We start from the raw sequence: 21335 nt of genomic DNA, 5'->3' as shown, positions 1-21335 counted from the left end.
CGATGTCAGGCTTTTTGGCAGGGTCCACCGCTCCTCGTGCATCGGCGGACGGCCGCTTCTCCGGTCGATCATTAGCGCAGTTACCGCAAAAGATAATTTTTCCGTTTTCTTTTCAAGTCTGTCTAGTTTCGTTGACTCACTTGGGGCTCAGTTCTTTTCCTCACCTGTTGTCAGCAATGGCTACGGGAACTGCTCAAGACGAGCGCCTAGCTTGGTGGACTCAACACTTGCAAGATCAAACAATATCACCGCTGACTCGAGACTACCCTGAGGCTACCGCGGAGAATATCCCCAAAAGGCCCATCGAAGCAGTCGAGTCACTTGCTGCGACGGCAACTACCAGACATGCCTTGAAGACACTGTCCGGCCTCGCCTCATTCACCGCTGTCATTCAGACGGCTCTCATTGTTCTGGTGAGCAGACTAACGGGCGACGAGGATATCAGCATCGGCACTAATGTGAAAACTAACGGTCCTCCGTTCGTCCTCAAAACAGCTGTTGCCGCCTCCGAGCCATTCTCACAGCTGCTTAAAACGGTGCAAGAGTTGGCTGCGCAGGCGGCGGAGAAGATCGTCTCTCTTGCGGACATCCAGACAAGCCTAAAGAGGCCGGTTTTGTTTCGATTTGCTGCCTTCAATAGCAATGACGATGGTGCTGGTCTACCCGGTGGTGCTGAAACGACTGACCTCTTGCTGACTTATTCATGCTCGGCTGGAGGCGACCTTCGACTGGTTGCGCGATACAACCAGCGTCTTGTCTCGAGTGCAAGGGTAGCCGGTATTCTCGGCCAAATGACACGACTGCTGGAAAACGCCGCGGTTGATGTCAATGCTCCTGTTGGTGGGATCGTGTTCGCCACCCCTCAGGAACAAGCCCTTATCCCCAACCCAACCAGTGATATGGAGTGGTCGTCTTTCCGTGGCGCTATCCATGATATCTTTGCTGCAAATGCTGAAGCTCATCCTGACCGGACTTGCGTCACAGAGACAAAATCTGAGGATGGCCCAGAAAGGAAATTTACTTACCGACAAATACACGAATCCTCCAATATTCTGGCGCATCATCTTGTCCAATGTGGTCTGGAGAGGGGCGATGTCGTCATGATATACTCATATCGAGGGGTTGACCTAGTAGTTGCCATTATGGGTATCCTGAAAGCTGGTGGCACGTTTTCAGTATTGGATCCCGCCTATCCACCTGATAGACAAAACATCTACCTCGACGTCTCAAGACCAAGGGCGCTTGTCATCATAGATAAAGCCACTCAAGATGCCGGCGAACTGTCGGACAAGGTGCGAGGTTTCATAAATGACAACCTGGATCTCAAGACAGAAGTTCCGGCTTTGCGTTTGCACGATGACGGCTTTCTCCAGGGCGGTGAGGCTGCTGGAAAGGACATTTTTGAATCTACGCGGAGTCTTAAAGTCAAAGGTCCCGGTGTTGTGGTTGGACCCGATTCCGTGCCCACTCTGTCTTTTACCTCTGGTTCTGAAGGCAAACCGAAAGGCGTCAGGGGCCGCCATTATTCATTGGCATTCTACTACGACTGGATGGCGAAGAGATTCAATTTATCTGAGAAAGATAAATTCAGCATGCTCAGCGGCATCGCACACGATCCAATTCAAAGAGACATATTCACACCTCTATTCTTGGGTGCACAGATTCTTGTGCCATCAAAGAATGATATTCAGAATGAGCTCCTAGCCGAGTGGATGAAAGAATATGGCGCGACAGTGACACATCTAACACCAGCCATGGGCCAAATTTTAGTCGGAGGCGCAACAGCAAAATTCGAGAAGCTTCACCACGCCTTCTTCGTGGGCGATATCTTGATCAAGAGGGACTGCAGATCCCTACAGAATCTAGCACCTAACGTGCGCATCGTCAACATGTGGGGCACGACGGAAACTTCCAGGGCGGTGAGCTTCTATGAGATACCCTCTTGGAACGAAAATGATAGCTTCCTGGATGGAATGAAAGACGTCATCCCCGTCGGCAGAGGAATGCATAACGTTCAGATGCTCGTCATAAACCGCTTCGACCGCACTAAGCTATGTGCTGTTGGCGAAATCGGAGAAATATATATTCGGGCAGGAGGACTTGCAGAAGGATATCTGGGAACTCCTGAGCTTACAGCGACGAAATTTGTGGATAACTGGTTCCCAGATCATGAAAAAGGTCTGCAATCAGATAAGGCCCGGTTTGAGCAGAAATACAAGAATGAACCTTGGGCGCGGTATTACCTCGGGCCTCGAGATCGCCTGTATCGAAGTGGAGATCTCGGCCGCTACACACCAACAGGAGATGTGGAATGCTCTGGCAGGGCCGATGATCAAGTGAAGATTAGAGGCTTCCGGATCGAGCTAGGAGAAATCGACACGCATCTGTCTCGGCATCCTCTTGTGCGCGAAAATGTCACGCTTGTCCGAAGAGATAAGTTTGAGGAACAGACACTTGTCAGCTACATTGTGCCGCAAATGAAAGCATGGTCACAATTCCTTGCGGAAAAGGGCAAGCAGGACATTCCGGACGACGGAACTCTGATTGGGAGAGTGGAACGGTTTCAAATGCTCCAGACCGAGGTGCAAGAGTACCTGCGGACGAAGCTACCTGCATACGCGGTTCCTTCTGTCATAGTGCCAATGAAAGCGATGCCCTTGAATCCAAATGGGAAAGTCGACAGGCCAAAACTGCCATTTCCGGACGCAGGAATACTCTCGGCTCGAACGCGGCGCAAGTCTTCCATGCTACAACAGCTCACAGAGGGGGAATGTGCGCTTGCACATATCTGGGCGAAGCTTGTTCCAGGATTGATTCCGCGGACCATTAGACCAACGGACTCATTCTTCGCTATCGGCGGTGAAAGCATGAAAGCGCAGCAGCTTGCATACCAGGTCAGAAGAACGCTTGGAGTGAATCTCGCGATCAGCAAGATATACAATCGGCATACGCTGAAGGAGATGGCTGCTGTAATCGATCATTTACGGGCTGCTGATTCTTTGGGAGGTGGAGAAGCAGTTGAGATAAATGGAGCTGCAGACAGTGGTCAATCCAACGGTGCTATGGCTGAAGACCAATACGGCGATGATGCCCCAAAAATGGCCGAGACGCTGCCTCCTTCGTTCTCCTGTGCATCTACAGATATTCCTTCAGCGCCAGTGGTGTTTCTTACTGGTGCGACTGGCTTCTTGGGATCATTTATCTTGAAAGACCTGTTGGACCGCAATAGTCCTCAAGTGAAGAAAATCTATGTCCTGGTCAGAGCCAAAGATGACGCATCGGCAATATCCCGAATTAAAACGACCTGCGAGGCATACGGTGTCTGGGATGATTCATGGCAGTCTCGAGTCCATTGTATTACGGGTGAACTAGGGCCGACGCGACTGGGCCTTTCCGATGCACGATGGAAAGAAATTGTTAAAGAGGTTGACGTTGTCATTCACAATGGGGCCCAAGTTCATTGGATCAATACATACGAAATGCTCAAGCCTGCCAACGTTCTCGGCACTATTGAAACGATGAAGATATGTGCACAGGGCAAACCCAAGTATTTTGCTTTTGTATCCTCCACTAGCGTCCTCGATCACGAACACTTTGTCTTTGAATCGGAACGTATTATCGCTGCTGGAGGCGAAGGCATTAGTGAAGAGGACGACTTGATGGGTAGCCGCAAAGGGCTAGGTACGGGCTACGGTCAGAGCAAATGGGTAGCAGAGTACCTCTGTCGCGAGGCTGGGCGACGAGGTTTGCGCGGCTGCATTATCAGACCCGGTTATGTGCTTGGCTCCTCTAAGACTGGCGTCACGAATACCGACGATTTTTTGATTAGGATGCTGAAGGGCTGCATTCAGCTTGGTACCCGGCCCAACATCAACAACACAGTGAACATGGTCCCAGTGAACCATGTCGCTCGAACAGTTGTGGCGTGTGCGTTCCATCCCCCATCTTCCCACGGAGTCAGCGTGGCACAGATCACGGGGCACCCAAGACTACGATTCAATCAATACCTTGCGGCACTCCAGACCTACGGATATACGGCGAACCTAACGGATTATGTTCCTTGGGCTTCTTCGCTTGAGCACTACGTGAGCACACACGCCGACTTTGCACTCATGCCACTCTTCACGTTTGTCGCTAATGATCTCCCTTCTAATACGCGGGCACCAGAACTAGACGACAGCAATGCAGAGAAAGCGCTTTACGCAGATGAGAAGTGGACTCGAGAGGACGTTAGTGCGGGAAGTGGTGTTACAAAGCGAGAGATCGGTCTGTATCTCGCCTATCTGGTCCAGATCGGGTTTCTTCCGCCTCCGAACGCTGCCAAGGATCAGGATGGGGTTAAGAGCTTGCCGGAGGTGACTGTATCGGACGCACAGCGCAGGGCTTTGGTAAGTGTTGGCGGGAGAGGTGGCTTGGCTTGAGCTGGGCTTGGATACCGATGCTATTCACAAGGTCATAGACTGGGTTAGAGGCCACAGGCCAGGAGGAAAAGCGTCCATCCTTTCAGAACAGAATACCATTGCAGCTCTCCTCACAAGTTCGAAAAACCGATGGCAGGCTTGATATTCCCTGATGCTGTCTGTCTGAAGACAATACTTTCTGGCCTTGACTTTGAAAAAGGCGATCCATGACATTGAAACTTAGCTTATGGGAAACTAGCATTTGTCCTTCACTCTCACTTTCCTGGGCAATGCCTTTCTGGCGTCGCATACGCACATCCGTCTGAGAACCCCATTAGCCTTACCAGACACAGGATGGCGTGCCTCTTTTGGCTATCACAAGAACAGCTACATCCTGCCGAGGGAACACCCATCAAGTCTCTGGAGATCACATATTCCTACGGTTGAGGAGTGAGTGAGCGCCATCAGGTTTAGAGTGAGTATTGAGCTGGCATCCCGAGGCCCGAGGAGCGCAAATGGAATAGCTTCGAAAACCCATGCACAACGTCGCTCCCTGCGGACGTTGTTTCTACCATGTTGCTCCCTGAAAGGACCTGCGGAGCATCCACAGATACCTCTAAGAAGCCTATCCCTGTGCAGGAGGGCTCCTGTACTCGACAAGATTATCCAACGACTGTTTGCTGGGGTTGCAATCCCTGTCCTTCGTCCATGTTTCAAAGTTTTGACTGGTTCAAAAATGCAGGTAGCTGGTGGAACCACTCTCCTTCCACTATACATATATTCAATCACCATCCGAGGCACGGAACATGATGGCTGTGTCCCACCAGATTTGAAGGGAAAGCTGCCGGTGATACGGCTATCTACAGCTTATGCACCTGCTTGTTTCGTTAAGACCGAGGGTGTACACGGCTAACATTCTCGTCCTGCTCTTCTCCTGACAATTCCGAACGTACGATACTTGGAAGTCTTGGTATATCTCGCTTTGTGCATCAGTCTCATCCACATACGTGGAATCTTCATTCATCTCTCGTTAGAGCATAATGGCTGTCGAAATGCTTTCTGTTGCTCCTGTGGCTGAGCCTATTCTTACCAAGTCCAGCAACCTCACGGGGAAGGAAGTTAAAGACGATTTGGGATTTGATCCGGACGCTCTCAAGGCCAAATATCTTGCTGAGCGGGAAAAACGTATCCGCGCCAATCCTAATGGAGTAGAGCAGTATCGTGCAATTGAAGGCTCTCTGTCTCATTACCTCGATGATCCATGGGCGGGTCAAAATGACGCACGTGAACCGCTAGACATCACTACTGAAGTGGTGATTATTGGCGCTGGATATGGAGGGGAACTAATGGCGCACCATCTTAAGGAGAACGGAATTGAAGATTTCAAGATCATTGAGAAAGGCGCAGACTTCGGGGGAGTATGGTAGGCATACTTACTGTCTCATGACAAGTTCCGGCTCTAATGGTTTTCTAGGTATTGGAACCGATATCCAGGAGTACAATGTGATATTGAGTCCTACGTATACATGCCCATGTTGGACCACGTTGGATATATTCCAAAAGAAAAATATGCACGAGGGCCCGAATTGTTAGGACACGCTCAGAAACTTGCAAGAGAACTCGGACTTTACGAAAAGGCTATCTTCAAAACCGAGATTCTAAGCATCCACTGGCAAGAAGAGAGTGCTACTTACTCAATCAAAACGAATCACAACGACAAGATCGAGGCACGTTTCGTTGTAGGCGTTGCCGGATCGCTACATCGACCGAAACTTCCTGGCTTTCCCGGAATCGAGACGTTCAAAGGTCACAGTTTCCACTCCAGCCGCTGGGATTATAAGTACACAGGTGGCGACGCCACCGGAGGAGGCCTAGTCAACCTTACCGATAAGCGAGTTGCGATTGTTGGCACAGGGGCTACCGCCGTGCAGATTGTGCCAAATATTGCTCCTTGGTGCAAGAAACTCTACGTATTTCAGCGGACGCCCTCTTCCATCGATGTACGAAACAACAGACCTACCGATCCAGAATGGGCGAAATCCCTTAGAGGCAAATGGCAGAAAGAGCGAATGGACAATTTCAACACGATTGTTTGCGGCGGGCACCAAGATGTGGACTTGGTCAATGACGGATGGACAGACATAATTCGCAACCTATATCCATCCCGAGAAGCAACTGGGACGATGGGCAAAGAGGAGATGGCGAAACGAAGACAGATCCTTGACTTCCAGAAGATGGAACAGATCCGCAAACGCGTCAACGCGATAGTCAAGGACCCTGCGACAGCCGAGAGCTTGAAGCCGTACTACAATCAGTTTTGTAAGCGACCTTGCTTCCATGACGAATATCTTGAGTCCTTCAATCGTCCCAATGTGCAACTTGTCGATACCAAAGGCCAGGGCATAGAGCGCCTGACCGAGAGAGGTGTGGTCGCCAATGGGGAGGAGTTTGAGATTGACTGCCTGATCTATGCCACAGGATTTGAGCGTGCCACCAGCTGGAGCCACCGTGCTGGAATGGAGGTCTATGGTCGTGACAGGAAAATGCTGGGAGAGAAATTCTCGGACGGGCCCAGTACCTTTCAAGGCTGGGTCAGCAAAGACTTCCCCAACTTCTTCATGATCACGACGCTTCAGGCTTTCGTGACTGCGAACTTTCTACACACTACCGCCATTCAAGCAGAGCATCTCGCGTATGTCGTTGCAGAATGCCGGAAGAGAAATATCCGGTCGATCGAGCCGACCCAGGAGGCCGAGGACAAGTGGGTCGAGACGATCATCGAGTCGGGCGTGAACTCAAGAGCCTTCCACATGGAATGCACGCCAGGATATTACAACAACGAAGGCCAGATCACCCGGAAGCTGGCGAAGAATCAGTGGTACGGAGGCAGTCCACTGTGGGTCATTAACATGCTGAGGGAGTGGCGAGAAGCTGGCAAGCTCGAGGGTCTCACAGCAACATTTTATCCGGAATCTGACAGATCCTAGACCGCACTAGCTGGGCGAATGAGTATTGATTTAATAGTATGTGTCGATAATATTCTGAAAGTGACTAGCAGCTGCATCAATGCTACATGGATTTGGAACTTAAAATGTGGACCCGTCATGGATACATCCATTCGCGAGGCTTTTGCCTCATAGCTCTCTGCCTTTACATAATGGCGATTTCTACAGGGAATGATCGAATAGCGGCAATCTGATTATGAGGAATTTATATCTTCTACGATTGATATCATTTTCGAACGTTGGCTGCGTCGCAGAACCCATGTGTTCCACTTAGATCAACATCAGTAGAGTTTAACATTCAGCTTAGCCATAGCTTCGCCCAGTCCACCGCCGCAGATGAAAGCTGCCTTGTCATCACTGAACTCTGGTCTCTGCCTGTAATGAATGTTTTCGCCGCTGCATTCCGCCGCCTGCCCGGTCAAACTACTATCGTCAATAAAACTCATGAAAGCCTTGACAATGGTGGAGGCAGGGGTGACATATTCCTCTGGGCATGTGAAGGAGTAGATCTTCGTCAAGGCCGTGTGGACAAGACCTAGCAGAATGAGTAACTGTGGTGTTCTGGGGGATGCATGCAAATTACCTGGACATATGCAGTTCACAGTGATAGGCTCTCCGATTTCTTTAAGCCGTTGACCTAAAGACCTCGTCAGTCCGACGACCTGCAAGAGTCAGTCGCAATTCCCTTTTAGGATGAGACACGCAGCTACCCCGGACTTTGCGGCCGAATACAACGGAACTGTGCTTCCGGTGTAGATTCCAGCCATGCTGGATGTGAAGATGAGTTTGCCGGCTTTGTCTGGATTCTTGCGGAAGTAGTGAAATGCTAGCCAAGCACAGTAGATTGGTCCGTAGAGATCAATATCAATCACAGAAGTGTTGGGCTTTGGGGGGGTGCCGTCCTCTCGATCTTCCTGCTGAGCGTAGAAGCTGATCCGATCGCCAATACCCTACAGGCAGGTGATTAGTTTCATAGATGCACATCAACCCATGGGTGGAGAGCTATATCATACAGCATTACCATAGACCGCATCAAGGCGTTTCCACTCTTTCCAAGTTCGAGCAAATGCAGCGGCAATCTCTTCATAGTCTGCCACGTTTGCCTTGATGAAAATAGCCTGGGGGCCGCACGATTTTGCGACGGCTTGCCCGGTTTCTTCGTTGTAGTCGACGATAGCTACATTCCAGCCGAGTTTCAGAAGATGCTCAGCCACGGCAAGTCCCATGCCAGATGCACCTCCTGTGACAAGACACACAGGAGCCCCGCTACGCGTATCACCATTGACGGAACTCATTGTGTTGAGTGACCACGACCTGAAAGAAAATCAGAGTACCCGAAAAGGGGGGATAACTTTGGGTCTCCTTTCAGCCATTTGCACTGTTGCCTTCGCAATGTTATCAAACTGGAGAGCATGCGCAGAATATGCTTTCGTCTGATCGCATTGATGGACAACTCAGAAACCGAGGGTCTGCGGGAAATGAGTTAACCGGATCGAAGGTGGGGTAGGCGAATCACGCTCACCAACACACTCACGAGGACGACAGAACATGCCGAAGACCTGTTCAATGAGACAGGAAGAGCATCCATTGCTCGCCAAGGTTCTGATATTTTGGGCGCCGTCTCTTTGCGCTCCAGATAGCCGAGGGCGAGCCGACGAGCCGCGGTCGCCCTCAGCAATGCCCTCTTTTAGTCCAACCCAATGCTAACAACTTTGATCTATTCGCCATCGCATATCTCAGAGTTGAAACACCTGAATGGAATGAATGGCTGGCGCAGGACAACCTTTCGCCGCTGGTGCGGCACTTGGGCTCGTTCTCGCAATTTGTATTAAGGAATGGCCTCAGGAAATTTGCCCTCGGACGCTCCATTGCACCCGTGCGCTCTCCAGCCCTTCGAAGTTGAAAAGGGCTCGAAAGTGTGCTCCGGATCGTGAGGAAATACACCCACTCCTTTGTTCCCACGTGGGAGCACGATATCCCACCAACTATCGGCATTTTAGTCGCTCTTGCGGTGTGGATAGAAGACAGACATTCTCGGCCAGCAAGTACACGAAACAAATCACAGGGCGCAAATGCTGGAACTCCTTGAAAAAGAAGATATTTGCCAATCAATCATATAGAGAAACTTGGGTTTTTGTATGAACACCGTTGGTAGCTGCTAGTGGAAGTCACAACGGTAAGTTGGGCAAGATGGATGGACGGTTATGGCAGAGTACTTATGCTTTTTGTCAACAGTCACCCATAGCCGTGCATTAAGCGAGGGTCAAGCTACCATGGTTGCTGCCCAACTGGTGTGCTGCTATCAGAATATTCTCGACTACAATAATATCGTCTTCACCCAAAGTATGATCTTCCTTTTGCTCACCAAATAAACCGGGTTATCCGCGCGTGAACCTTAAGGGATTTCTGCAAAATCAGCACCTACCTTCAATGATTCATTTCACTAGTCTCAGCTCCTCGTACAGAACAGTGTCAGACCGTGTTTAAATAGACCGCCCCAGCCCCTTGGTGGATCTTTGGCGTTGTGTTATATGCAGCCTTGCTTTTACGTGGCTACGAGCGAGTTCACGTTGATTGGCTAGGAGTAGGAGAGCCTTGCTCCACTAGACACTGTGCAGAGAGACGCTAGCCTAAACAGGAATGTAGGTCTCCAATTTCCAGTGGAACTTGTTTTGTAGCCGACAATCCCCGCATTCTCATGATGCTGCAAGATTGATCTTGGCCCGAGGATAACTCTAACTATCGACTGCAACACTCCTTTTTCACATGAAAAGACGAAAAATTCAAAATTCCCTGAGATAGTGACCTCGAACACCGAACTGCCAACCATGCATCCAGCGGAATCGCCACCATCAACCTCGTCGCCTTTGTCGGTTTCAGATCGGCTGAGAGTCGTGTCACAAAGCAAAGTCATGGAGGTGTCCGGAGCGCAATCTCGCACGAAGAAAGGAGTCACTCATCGTCGAGCTACCCAGGCATGTCTGCGCTGTCGCTCGCGCAAGGTCAGATGTGATGTAACACATAAAGCGGGCTATTGCACAAATTGTTTGCTCGACGGTGCTGAATGCAGAGTCATGAAGTGCAGGCGTCGCGGCCATAAAACTACAGAGCACTATGCGCTGCAAATTTCAGATAACTCTGATGCAAATCGAAACGCAAACACTCGGAAGACAGTGATAGCCGGAGAAGGGGCATTCATGGTTGAGCAGCCTCCTGACACACCTGGAGAAACAAGACGTTCACCGGATGAATGGGAAGATCGCGATAGCAATCGCCCAGACGCTAGCCTCAGGGATTTGCGGCAATCTAAAGCGACTCGCGGTGAGCTTGTACCTAGGACCTCCGAGTCACACGGCTTTATACTGTCCTTATCGGAGCAGCCAGAGCTTCCGTTGCCAAATGATATCGCTCCGCAAGATGAAAGCTCCCTCGACAGAAATGATGGTCTGCTTTCAGCGCCATCTACACCACCGCCTCTTCCCCAGAGTGACTCGGGAGCCTTACCGGATTTTATTGAAGCATTCCCTCTGCGCGGTCCTGGCGACCTAGAATTCTTGAGGCAGAGGGCGGTTTTTGCCTTGCCGCCCCAGCAACTTCAACGCGTGATAATGGACCGATTTACCGAGTTTGTGCATCCACTCCTACCGATCCTGGATCTCCCAACATTCCGAAGTGTAATATTTGGTGAGAAGCCAGGGCAAAGGGTGTCTTTGCTTCTCTTTCACGCAGTCATGTTTGCCGGGGTGGGAGCTGTTGAAAGTGACATCGTCCTCCGACAGGCTTACATGAGTAAGACCACGGCCAGACAAACGTTTTACGAAAAGGCGAAGGTGAGAATGGCAGTCATGCTTTAGGAAATGCGGAACCTGACTTGATGAACCAGACTCTCTTTGAATTGGAGACCGAGAAAGATCGCATCGTCATCTGTCAAGCATCGCTCTTTCTCATAGGATGGGCCAGCCGAAGCAACTTGAAAGACGCCACTTACTGGCTCGGCACTGCCATTGCTCAAGCACATGTCCTAAAGTTGCACCGGTCAGAGCCTGCCAGCTTGATGAATCCAGCCAAGCAGCAGCGGAAGCGGAATCTTCGCCGGATATTGTGGTGGAGTATTTTGATGAAAGAATGCGACCTTTGCATGTCCATAGGTCAACCACCGCGTGTGTGGCCGTTTGGCACACCAATGCTGAACATGACCGATCTTGGTTTGGAAGAAAATGGAGCTCCTAGCATCGATAGCATGGCTCCCCAAATTCAACAAGCCTTTGATCCACTTCCCCCAGCACTTGCGACAATCTGCATTTTGAAGGCCAAACTTTGCTGGCACATTTATCGCATCATGCGCAATATCCACGAGGATCTTTCGCCCTGGGATTGCCAGCCACGCGCCAACCCACTACCATTTCTCAGAGAATATATGGTCCAAGAACTTTACCGCTGGCGGTCAGAGATTCCCGTCGAGCTAAACAGCAAAAATCTGCTCGGAGACGGCATAGGAGGGAGTCAGCGCGGTGTGACGTGGGCTATATCTGTGCTTGAGATGATTTACTGCGCTGCACATTTCCTCGTCCACAGGGACGGTATGCTCATGGACGATATATCCGAGCATGTCAGCCCGGACTCAGTCACCGACCGCTGTCCACCGACCGACTACAGTCGGTGCTTCCTGCGTCAGGCAGCCAACGAAACGGCTGAAATACTGGAAGGGCTACTCAACTGTGGATTGGCTAAATTTTTGCCTCCATCTTCCCTTATCAATATCTGCCTGGCTGCTTCGACCTTCTTTCGAGACGCAAACTCGGCAGACCCAAACATGCGCAAAACGTGCCTGCAAAAGGTGGATGTGTGTATCAAAGTTTCGAAATTGCTTGCTGATATGGCTCCGAGCATGAAGGAGGTTGTAGCAAAAATGCAGGATGCCAGAACAGGTTTTCAAGGTCGGACATCTCGGTCAGTGACGGCCTTGAGTTCTGGTTACGCTCAACCGTCAACCACGACACTGACACGCGCGAACTTGGAGGAAAGAAGTGAAATAGATCATCAATCGCTGTCTGGTAGCACCTTGGAAGTCAGCAATGCCGGGGCCGAGGATAGCAATGCATCCAACGGCTATCCTGCCCCAATGTCGTACGAGTGGAATCTGGAGGAAGATTTCAATCTCGCTGGGCACGCATTGCTAGATTTTGATCTCAACGGTTACACCTGGGCATAGAGCATTGTAAAAATAACGACATTTATGAATTGGCTAACAGGGCACCCGGGCGAGACGAAGATGTTTTACTGGGTGCGATAATCAAAGCATAACCGAACCGGCTCCCCTTCAAGCGCGTCGTCATTTCAATTGCAGTAACAAGTGTGGATATATGGTCATTTAGGACGTTTCTTGAACTAGAGCGAGAAGCACGCTTAATAATGGAACTTGTGGCTGACGTACCGAGCATTGGTGTCCTGTATTTCACATTTCACTGGGCCGACAGAGCGAGGATAGAGTTACCTTGGACTGCCTGCACACGAAATCCAGGCAAAAGAAAATACTTCATTCGGCCCGAGGTCGACTTCTGGGGATCAGGGGCTTCAAAAATGTCCTAACAAGCGGGGAACGCCAAAGAAAGAACCATATTAGCTCGGTCCTTGGATCAAAGTCGAGGACTCTTGGGTTTCCTGAAACGAAGCATCACGTAACTGTAAGCGGGCAACGATGACTGATCTGAACATCACGGACACCGATATAGGTAAGCCATTCCCTGTTCGCGGCTACAATGTCAAGAGATAAGAAGCCATCGCCAACCAGGTCCTCTCTCGGCTAATAAATATCAAAGGTGACAAGCTTCGAGGGAAGACCGCCATTGTCACGGGGGGGTCTTCAGGCATCGGGCTAAGCATCGTCCAGAAGCTCGCTGCGTCCGGCGTGAGAGTCCTGGTAGGGGATGTCCAGCCCCTAAGAGAGGCGGTAGAGGGCGTGTTATACATGCAGACAGATACGAGTCGCTGGGAGGACCTCCTCAGCCTCTTCAAGCGAGCAGTGAAGGAATGGAGCCGGATCGATATCGTCATTCCGAACGCGGGAATAGGGGACAAGGGCGATTTCTTCGACAAGGTGGACGAGAGCGGAGACCCCGTCAAGCCCAAATTCGACTGCTTGAGCGTCACCTTGATCGGGCAGATGTACACTGTGAAATTAGCTATGCACTACATGCGGCGGCAGGTGCCCCAAGGCGGTGTGATCGTGTCGACGGTCTCGAGGGCAGGCTATGTAGCAGAGAGTATTCCCGTCTACGGGGCTGCAAAGCACGGCATGGTCGGCCTGATGAGGGCTCTGCGGCCACTGACCAAGACCTGGAATATTCGAATCAACAGCATTGCGCCTGGGATCACAGATACGCCGGCCCTGCGGACGCTTCCTGATCTCGTACCAAAGCTCTGGCAGAGCGGTATACCCATGAATACCAGCGACGACTGTGCTCTGGCAGCCGTCTTCCTCTGTGCGAACGAGGATTACAATGGCAATACGATTTTCATCAACGGAGGAAAATTCCGTGAAGTCGAAAGCGGTTATAAACGCCATTTAAAGGACATCATGGGGAATGATAAACGATTGAGTTTGAACTGCGAAGAGAAGAAAATGCTAGGTCAGTGGATCCACTCTATTTTCAAGATGCGCGCTGAAACACCGAGCAAAGAGGACATTTTCACACCGAGCAGCAAGTACTGAGCCTGAGCAAAAGGCGGGTTGGACCTAAACAACTATACGCTAAGTTTTCTTATGATCAGGGAATGAGGCTGCATCTATTCGTAGATACCTGGTTTGGAAAGAAGGGAAGATCCGCTTGACGGATATAGGTCTCTCCATGTCTTTTCGTGAAACCTTGATCGGTCTACATTTCCGCAGTCATGGTTCGACATACAATGAGGTTTGAGTCTCCCTAAAGCAGACCATCTAGTCACTTTCCCAAACGCAGATTGAATACAATAAGCACTACTTCCAGACCCAATGGACCACTAAAGGTGCCTTTCGTCGCTTTCAGCATTTTTCTTTGCCGACAAGGAACTGTGGCTACTAGGCTAACCCGGCAGCTTTTGAAGCCCATTACCAGAGAAACTGTTCAAGGCGGACTTGAATTCGCTCAAGAGTCCCCAGAAGGAAAGGAGGACGTACAGTCGCGAGCGAAAATCCAAAAATTTTGGCGGCTCAGGTAGTGGAAAATCTGCGCGACGCTCTCCTTGGGCTCACCACCACCCGTGCCCGTTTCAGAATCGACTATAGCGCAACTGAGCATGTCAGGGCAGCTGCTCGTAGAAAACTGTGCAATAATGTCGGTATTTGACTGCTGAAGATAGCTAGCTATGTTTTGATTTCAAAGTCTAATACCAGCTCGACAAACGACCGAGTAGCGATGCAAGGAGTGGTGTACAGTCTGAATTGTTCATTTCTTGGCTCATCGTGCCTCTGACTACTCCAACACAACTGCATGTCGACCCTACCTCCACCCTCCATCGCTGGTACCCATTCGTAGCGAATACACATTGCTGTCTCGTACATCAAGATCGATCCTGACACTTGACGGTTTAGATGAGGTTTCTAATGCCAGCCATGATATAATCCTTAGGACCTCTCTTCTTCTTTTCTTCCTGCATCTCAAGGATGCTAGCGCGCCTCTGCTCCTCTGAGACACCTGGGCCACTGACCATGCGTCGCTGACCCTCTCTCATTCCCGTGTAGATATCAATATCCTTCGCTCTGATAAACAATGGGCGGTCAGCTGGCCGGACAAACCAGCTGTAGACCTTCCAACAGAGGTATAGGAAGATGAGGAGAGGACCAGCGAGGTAGAGTTGGAAAAAAGTGTTGGCATCCAGGTAAGGCCCGCCGATTGGATACAATGCGACGTAGAACTGAGCCATAAGGCTGATAATGTTGATGAGCAAGCACACCCACGAGCCCCAGACGCCGAAAGCAGCCCTGAAGGGAAGCTCGTCCAAGGAATGGCCTTGGGCAGCCCTGTAAGTGGTCAGTCACCGACGAGTGTTGCGGAAAGTGCGTTCAGTTGCTTACCAGGCCGCGCGGAAGCGAATATGAGCTAGAGCGATGCTGCCGTAGATGAAGAGGATAGAAAGTCCAGACAATGACAGGAGCCAGTTGAAGATCGTTCCGCCATCCTTTGCCAAGTTGATAAATGCTAAGCAACCGAAAAGAAGCTGGAGAATGACCACAGACATAGGACGGCCCTTTCTGTCAACGTAGGCCAGTATCTTAGGACCCATGCCTATGTACAAAGTCAGCGTCGTATAGAATTATGGCAAGACGTACGCACCATTTGCAGCGAGAGCTTGAATTGTTCGAGTCGACCCAAAAGTGCACGAGTTTGCAACGCTCATGACAGCGATCAAGATGACAGCATTGAAAATCGATGGGAGGACCTTAATGCCAGCAAGCTGAATTGCGATGACAAAAGGTGAGTGACGCGATGTGGAGCCTTCGCCACTATATAAGGGGCTATTCTCCGGTACGATCAAACCAACGAGGAAAAGATTGACAACGTAGAAGATAGCGATACGCCATACGACCTGTTTCGAGGCCCTCGGAATCTCCTTTCTTGGGTTGGTCGTTTCCGCCGCCGCGAGTCCGGTCAGCTCTGTGCCAGTATAAGCGAATGCCGCAGTGACGAAGACGCTGCAGAAGCCGTGGAAACCATTGAGGAATGCGGAGTAAGGTGAGTGCCTGTTCCGAACCATCAGCCTCACCGGTAGGCACTCCTCGTATGAAATTACCAGTATCTTGCACCAATATAGCCTCGGTTGTCTGTTGGAACGCCGCCGCAGTTGATTATGATCCCAAGGATCATGAAGCCTATGCAGGCGATGATCTTCATTATGCTGAGGACGAATTCGACCTGTTCAATTAGCTCATTCTCCAGAAGGCTTTCGGTGAACTTGCCTCGCCATACCCCCTCACACCAAAAACTTGAATAGCAACTAAAGCAACAAGCAGCGGGACGATCCAAGCACTGTTGTTGATACCCTCCGATCCTGGCCAGTAGTGGATAATATTGCAGGCAGCTGAAATCTCAAAGGGAAGGACGGTCAGCCAACTGATGGCGTACTCCCAGCCGCAAGCAAACCCTAAGGAGGGATCAACGAAGCGACAGATGTACATCGTGAAGGCTCCATTGATCGGATACATGACGGACAGTTCGGCGAGGGCCTGCATCATGAGGTAGCTCAACGATATGTTAGCTGAGGACGAAGTCTTCCAATATCCAAGAAACATACACCATGACACCTAAAAAGGCATTAGCTGTATTGCATCGCAGTTCTTGCAGAGCATAACTGACCAATAATCATGAAACCAAGAAGCACAGAAGCAGGTCCACCAGTCTGAAAAGCACCACCAGAGCCAATGAATAGACCGGCACCAATTGCGCCACCACTAAGAGTGTCAATTAGTATGCATTTGAGGATTCGGTAATTCAACTTACATGGCAATCATTTGCATGTGTCTGCCCTTCAGATCGCGATGAAGCATGTTCACGTCAGTTTCCACCATAGCACGATCCTCTGGGTCGATGCTGAACTGCCGACCGCGTGCATGCGCAGAAAGCGTGCCCGGCTCATAGGCCGGAATATCGATGCCATCCTTCTCAGCGCGCGCATTGGTTTCGTTCTTGAGACTCATCTTGACGACAGACGAGAGAGGGGAAAAAGAGAGGTGGGAGATGAAGACCGCGGTGACCCCGGTTTTAAACCACCAAGCTTCGCATGCACTACAAGCACCCTAAGCACCATAGGCAGCCTGGAGCTTGGCCAGGCGTCCACTGTCGATTGGAGAGTGGATCGGGCGGCACAGATCCCGGGTTCGATCACAAAACGCATTGGTGATTGCTACAGCAAGGTGACATCGTGCTGGTGCGTGTTCATTGCGCGGGGCCTGACTAGGCTTTGCCAGATGTTTAGGGCATTTCGGGGCGGACAATCAATAGAGGCAGTCGCTTGCGCTAACCAATGTGGCGCTGCCATCGTGATCGAGCTTCTCCAGATCTTCCCACTGCCACGATGACATAATGAGGCTGTTCATCGCAGATCCAAGTGCATGTTCTCGTGACAATGACCACCGCTAGCACGCAAATATGTACTTGTTAGCATGGGCGCGAGAAGTTGAACAGACGGACACAGAGAGACGTCGGTTCAGTTCAATTCAAATCGATTCGCCTCGCGGATGCCTAAAGCCTGCGGGATTCGCTGCCGACGCTCTCCACAATGTCACGGGCCTGCGGAACTGTTTCCAGAATTGCTTGCACCAGCGAATTGGCAAAGATAAGGATGTCGTACTGGTAGTGGCGAGTTGATTAGTGCGCTGTGCCGTGGAGCCTCTGCGGGAGCTTCCATGCTTTCTATGGGGGCTGCGAGGCTCCGAACCCACGGTTGCAAGATTACTGTGGAGCAGGTGGAGGGTTCGATGGAGCCGTGGTGGTTCGGGGTACAGGTTTGAGGCGGCCCACCAGGTGTCACCAGATAGGAAGGTACCGGATGTCTCCGGACAGCCGACGTGGAGACTGCGAAAGCGACTTGATACCACCAAACGACCACCAAATTCCACTGACGTTCGATTCTGCTAGTCACACTTTGTACAAATCCCTAAACATAATTCAATCTTCCCCATACCTGACCTCATTGCGGCTTGTCTCATATCAACTACCTCTCAGAACGAGGCCCGATCGAGCTCACCGCGATCGTCTGCCCGAGGAGTCTCCAGAACCAGTCTACTACCTTCCGCCGTCATGAGCGCCACCAGAACTTGGAAGGGGTGAACAAGTTCGTAGACGAACTGCTAAATGCGTTGAGTCATAGCGGTAAGGTCTCCTTCTTGAGACGCAGGGTCATGGCGATGTGGAAACAGACAACCTATACGAAGCCTGAGAGATGTCAACACCAAGGCTTTCTATATAAACAGGGCGGGGCCGAGGTCTAAAACAGCGAGAATAGACGCATTTCATATGAAGGATGTTGCTTGGAAACTGACGTCACCTAACTTTGGGGACGCTAGACTCTTACCAGTCACATTAAGCGAAATCGATATGTTACCAAGTCGCTTTCGAAATCGCTCAGGTCGCTGTCCGGAGACATCCCGGAACGATTCATACGGGCGTGCTTTCTTGCATTAGTTGACGACAGCATGCAAGCTAGACCACAGAGCCTCCTGGCCGTACTCGCCAGGCGTGGCATTGGCGGTCTCGTCGTGTATATGACATATTGCAAGGAGAAGTCTCGCCTGTCCCCCAAGATGTTCATATCCTCGGTGGCGTCCTGGTCGCCCATAGAAATGGCGGGGAGACAGTTTTGTGCCAAAGCCGAGGCAAGGCTGTCGTGGGCTATGAGGCCGGCCCTCGGCAAAATCGGTAAGCAATGCCACTGCCCACGGGCAGCCGTCGACGTGAACGGGCTTCTGGTGAGTGTTAACAGAGTTGCCACATTGCGTAAGATAGAATACCAAAGGCCATACAACTATATACCTGAGAGTACCTCCAAGTTATTTCTTGGGGCCCAACTGAGCTCAAATGCCCGAACGAAGCACATACCATAGATCAGGAGGGCGGGGCATTGCACAATCTCTCCATCATAGACTCCTCACTAGCTTCACGGTCTGCAACTCCAAACAATACACCAATTTGTTTTGGCTACATAGTAACTAGCGACTGTGTTGTATAGGCATTGTCGATTTGAGAAGAAAAAGGCAAAGAAAGAAAATGCACACCATAAACCTTTCCAGTAGAGTCCATCTGGGGCAAGCCAACCACCGTTTGCAATCTTCATAAAGGCCTTTCCCCCACAAGGGAGCAGATAGATAGATCGATATTGCGGAGTCCGGACTGCGGAGGAGTATTGATCGATGGATCTGGCTTGGAAGGGAGAGTTGAGTAGTGAATGAGGGAGTCACCGAGGAAAGAAAAATTGACACGAGCAATTGACTCGGTCACCTACAACTAAACAACGCTTGGTCCTGACTCCCTTAATGGCCCTTTTTGCGGTGGGCCTCCACCACCTAACTAGGTAGGGGTAGCTAGCCGAATGTTGCTGGATGAAATTACTCCGATAACTATCGCTCGGGGCCATTTTTTATCTTCGAGCTGAGCTCAGTAGCTAATAAGCGCTCCAATTCACACCTGATGGGCAGTTGCCAAGTTGCTATTGGGCCTTGACTAAAATCCTAGGTCTGCTCGTATACTCAACAACGACATCGTGTTTTACCCTCGACTGAATCATCGAAGTGTCTTTTACCAGCGAACAAAGACTGAACCACGAACAAGAGATGACGGCCAGCAGAGCAACCACCCAACAGGTGTAGGTATACGGTCTTGTCCCGCCACAAGATTGCCCGGCCACCTGTTAACCAACCCTGTGCAGTTCCTCTGCCTACTATGATCCAACACGCGCCGACAAGTCCATGGATCCCCGATATGTGATGAAGGGGATTGACTTCTCGCTGCCCCTGAGAGAGCGGGTGATTGAGTACCAGAAGAATTTCCTGGAGGACCCGAACTTCGACGGCTTCGACGCGTACGCGCTGAGGAACAACGTCCGGTGCATTTCCGTCTCCCCGACTCGGACAGAATGGGAGCTCGAAATCCTCCCTCATCTCTGCAACAAGGGCGGAAAGCTTCACGGAGGCGCCGCCTGCACGATTCTGGACAACCTGACCACGACGACGCTGGTCGCAAGTGCCAGGCCGGGATTCATGGACGTCGGACACGTCAGTCGGAACATCAACATGACCTATCTCCGACCGGTCGTGGAGGGCGCGACGGTGAGGGTGGTCTGCGAGCTGGTGGCGGGTGGTAGAACCCTCGTCAACATGAAGGGAGAGATTATCCAAGACGGCAAGGTGTGTGTGACATGTCTCCACGACAAGGTCTTCTTGCGTCAGCCGCCGGAACCCTCCAAGTTGTAGACCGCGATGTCTAATTTGACGCCGAAAGACCGAATGGAGTCTGGGTTCTGAGGAATGGAGGAGAGGTCAGCGGGTAGGGTGAATAGAACTCCAAGGCAACCGATGTTCTAGGAGATGGTCTCCTTGCTCTGAGTTGAAATAGAGAGTTATGTACGCCATACAATTATGCTCTGATTCTGGGGCGTTGGAATGTCGCTCCTATTGAGAGGCGGGTACAAAGTAGGGGGTGGACTTCACCATGAAGCACCACTACTTGAGATCTAATCCAGTATCTGATCGCGTCGTAAAGCGTCAAGACGTTTCACTTGCAGAGGCGTACTCCGTGCGCTTTCATCGTTTCAGAAAAAAACTAAAAGCGATGCAGAAACTTTGGAGCAACAATATCAGTAAAAGCCCACTTTTGCCCTACGCGGAGAACTCATTCTGTCCCAGTCCGCTCAGATTCGACGTCTCTCCTGATGCAAAGGGCTATTTGTCGTTGGTGGAGCAGGATTACTCATGGATTCTATTGCAGGATGTTTGTTTTGTCTGAGCATATCAGCCCAGCCTTGTGTCAGCGCATGAAGATTTAAGCGGAAGCGGTCCCCGAGTGGAAAAGTTCATCGTACCTTTGGTTCGCTCTCAAACAATGTCAACCGTCTCTAGCTAAGTTGAGAACCCGGAGGAAATGGGTATATCGCCTGAAATGCCCCACGGTCTATCATGATTTAACTTTAGGTAGTCTCCACATCCCAAGATTTGCACCGTGGACCAAACGTAAAATGAGAGTTAGCGGTTTAGGTTTGAAAGGGAACCATAGGTTCAGCTCTGGATTGGGTATCTCAACCACATCGCGCTTCCTCACGTTCTTGGTTCTTCGAAGAGGACGTCGATAGCCCTCGTGCCCAATTCCTAATGACTGAATAGCATGCTCTTTATAAATCCACACTGTCCCATTTGCTTGAACATGTCTTCCTTTTTTAGTACGTTCTTCCATCATTTAGGTAC

The 21335-nt window shown here is 50.7% G+C and overlaps 7 protein-coding genes across 7 annotated transcripts; 5 read left to right on the top strand and 2 right to left on the bottom strand.

Annotated features, from left to right (window-relative positions):
• Positions 1–176: 176 nt before the first annotated feature.
• On the top strand, positions 177–4421 carry Z519_08934 (L-aminoadipate-semialdehyde dehydrogenase; the record flags this gene model as incomplete). The annotated part of the gene is made up of 1 exon (XM_016766661.1): positions 177–4421. One exon carries the CDS (start codon positions 177–179, stop codon positions 4419–4421), a length of 4245 nt encoding a protein of 1414 aa, XP_016616959.1.
• A 1019-nt stretch (positions 4422–5440) lies between these two features.
• Z519_08933 (uncharacterized protein) lies at positions 5441–7387 on the top strand (the record flags this gene model as incomplete). Its single annotated transcript, XM_016766660.1, has 2 exons — positions 5441–5823; positions 5875–7387. The coding sequence occupies 2 exons, from the start codon at positions 5441–5443 to the stop codon at positions 7385–7387; spliced, it is 1896 nt and encodes a 631-aa protein (XP_016616958.1).
• A 299-nt stretch (positions 7388–7686) lies between these two features.
• Positions 7687–8700, bottom strand: Z519_08932 (uncharacterized protein; the record flags this gene model as incomplete). The annotated part of the gene is made up of 4 exons (XM_016766659.1): positions 7687–7940; positions 7989–8067; positions 8116–8355; positions 8419–8700. 4 exons carry the CDS (start codon positions 8698–8700, stop codon positions 7687–7689), a joined length of 855 nt encoding a protein of 284 aa, XP_016616957.1.
• A 1533-nt stretch (positions 8701–10233) lies between these two features.
• Z519_08931 (uncharacterized protein) lies at positions 10234–12617 on the top strand (the record flags this gene model as incomplete). The annotated part of the gene is made up of 2 exons (XM_016766658.1): positions 10234–11235; positions 11289–12617. 2 exons carry the CDS (start codon positions 10234–10236, stop codon positions 12615–12617), a joined length of 2331 nt encoding a protein of 776 aa, XP_016616956.1.
• Positions 12618–13103: 486 nt separating this feature from the next.
• Z519_08930 (uncharacterized protein) lies at positions 13104–14117 on the top strand (the record flags this gene model as incomplete). Its single annotated transcript, XM_016766657.1, has 2 exons — positions 13104–13137; positions 13225–14117. 2 exons carry the CDS (start codon positions 13104–13106, stop codon positions 14115–14117), a joined length of 927 nt encoding a protein of 308 aa, XP_016616955.1.
• An 854-nt stretch (positions 14118–14971) lies between these two features.
• Positions 14972–17078, bottom strand: Z519_08929 (uncharacterized protein; the record flags this gene model as incomplete). The annotated part of the gene is made up of 7 exons (XM_016766656.1): positions 14972–15404; positions 15459–15669; positions 15718–16124; positions 16175–16296; positions 16359–16623; positions 16734–16832; positions 16882–17078. 7 exons carry the CDS (start codon positions 17076–17078, stop codon positions 14972–14974), a joined length of 1734 nt encoding a protein of 577 aa, XP_016616954.1.
• Positions 17079–19844: 2766 nt separating this feature from the next.
• Positions 19845–20348, top strand: Z519_08928 (uncharacterized protein; the record flags this gene model as incomplete). The annotated part of the gene is made up of 1 exon (XM_016766655.1): positions 19845–20348. One exon carries the CDS (start codon positions 19845–19847, stop codon positions 20346–20348), a length of 504 nt encoding a protein of 167 aa, XP_016616953.1.
• Positions 20349–21335: the final 987 nt, after the last annotated feature.

Source organism: Cladophialophora bantiana, assembly GCF_000835475.1.
Source record: "Cladophialophora bantiana CBS 173.52 unplaced genomic scaffold supercont1.14, whole genome shotgun sequence".
Classification (NCBI taxonomy): Eukaryota; Fungi; Ascomycota; class Eurotiomycetes; order Chaetothyriales; family Herpotrichiellaceae; genus Cladophialophora; species Cladophialophora bantiana.
This window is presented reverse-complemented; position numbering and strand designations above follow the sequence as displayed.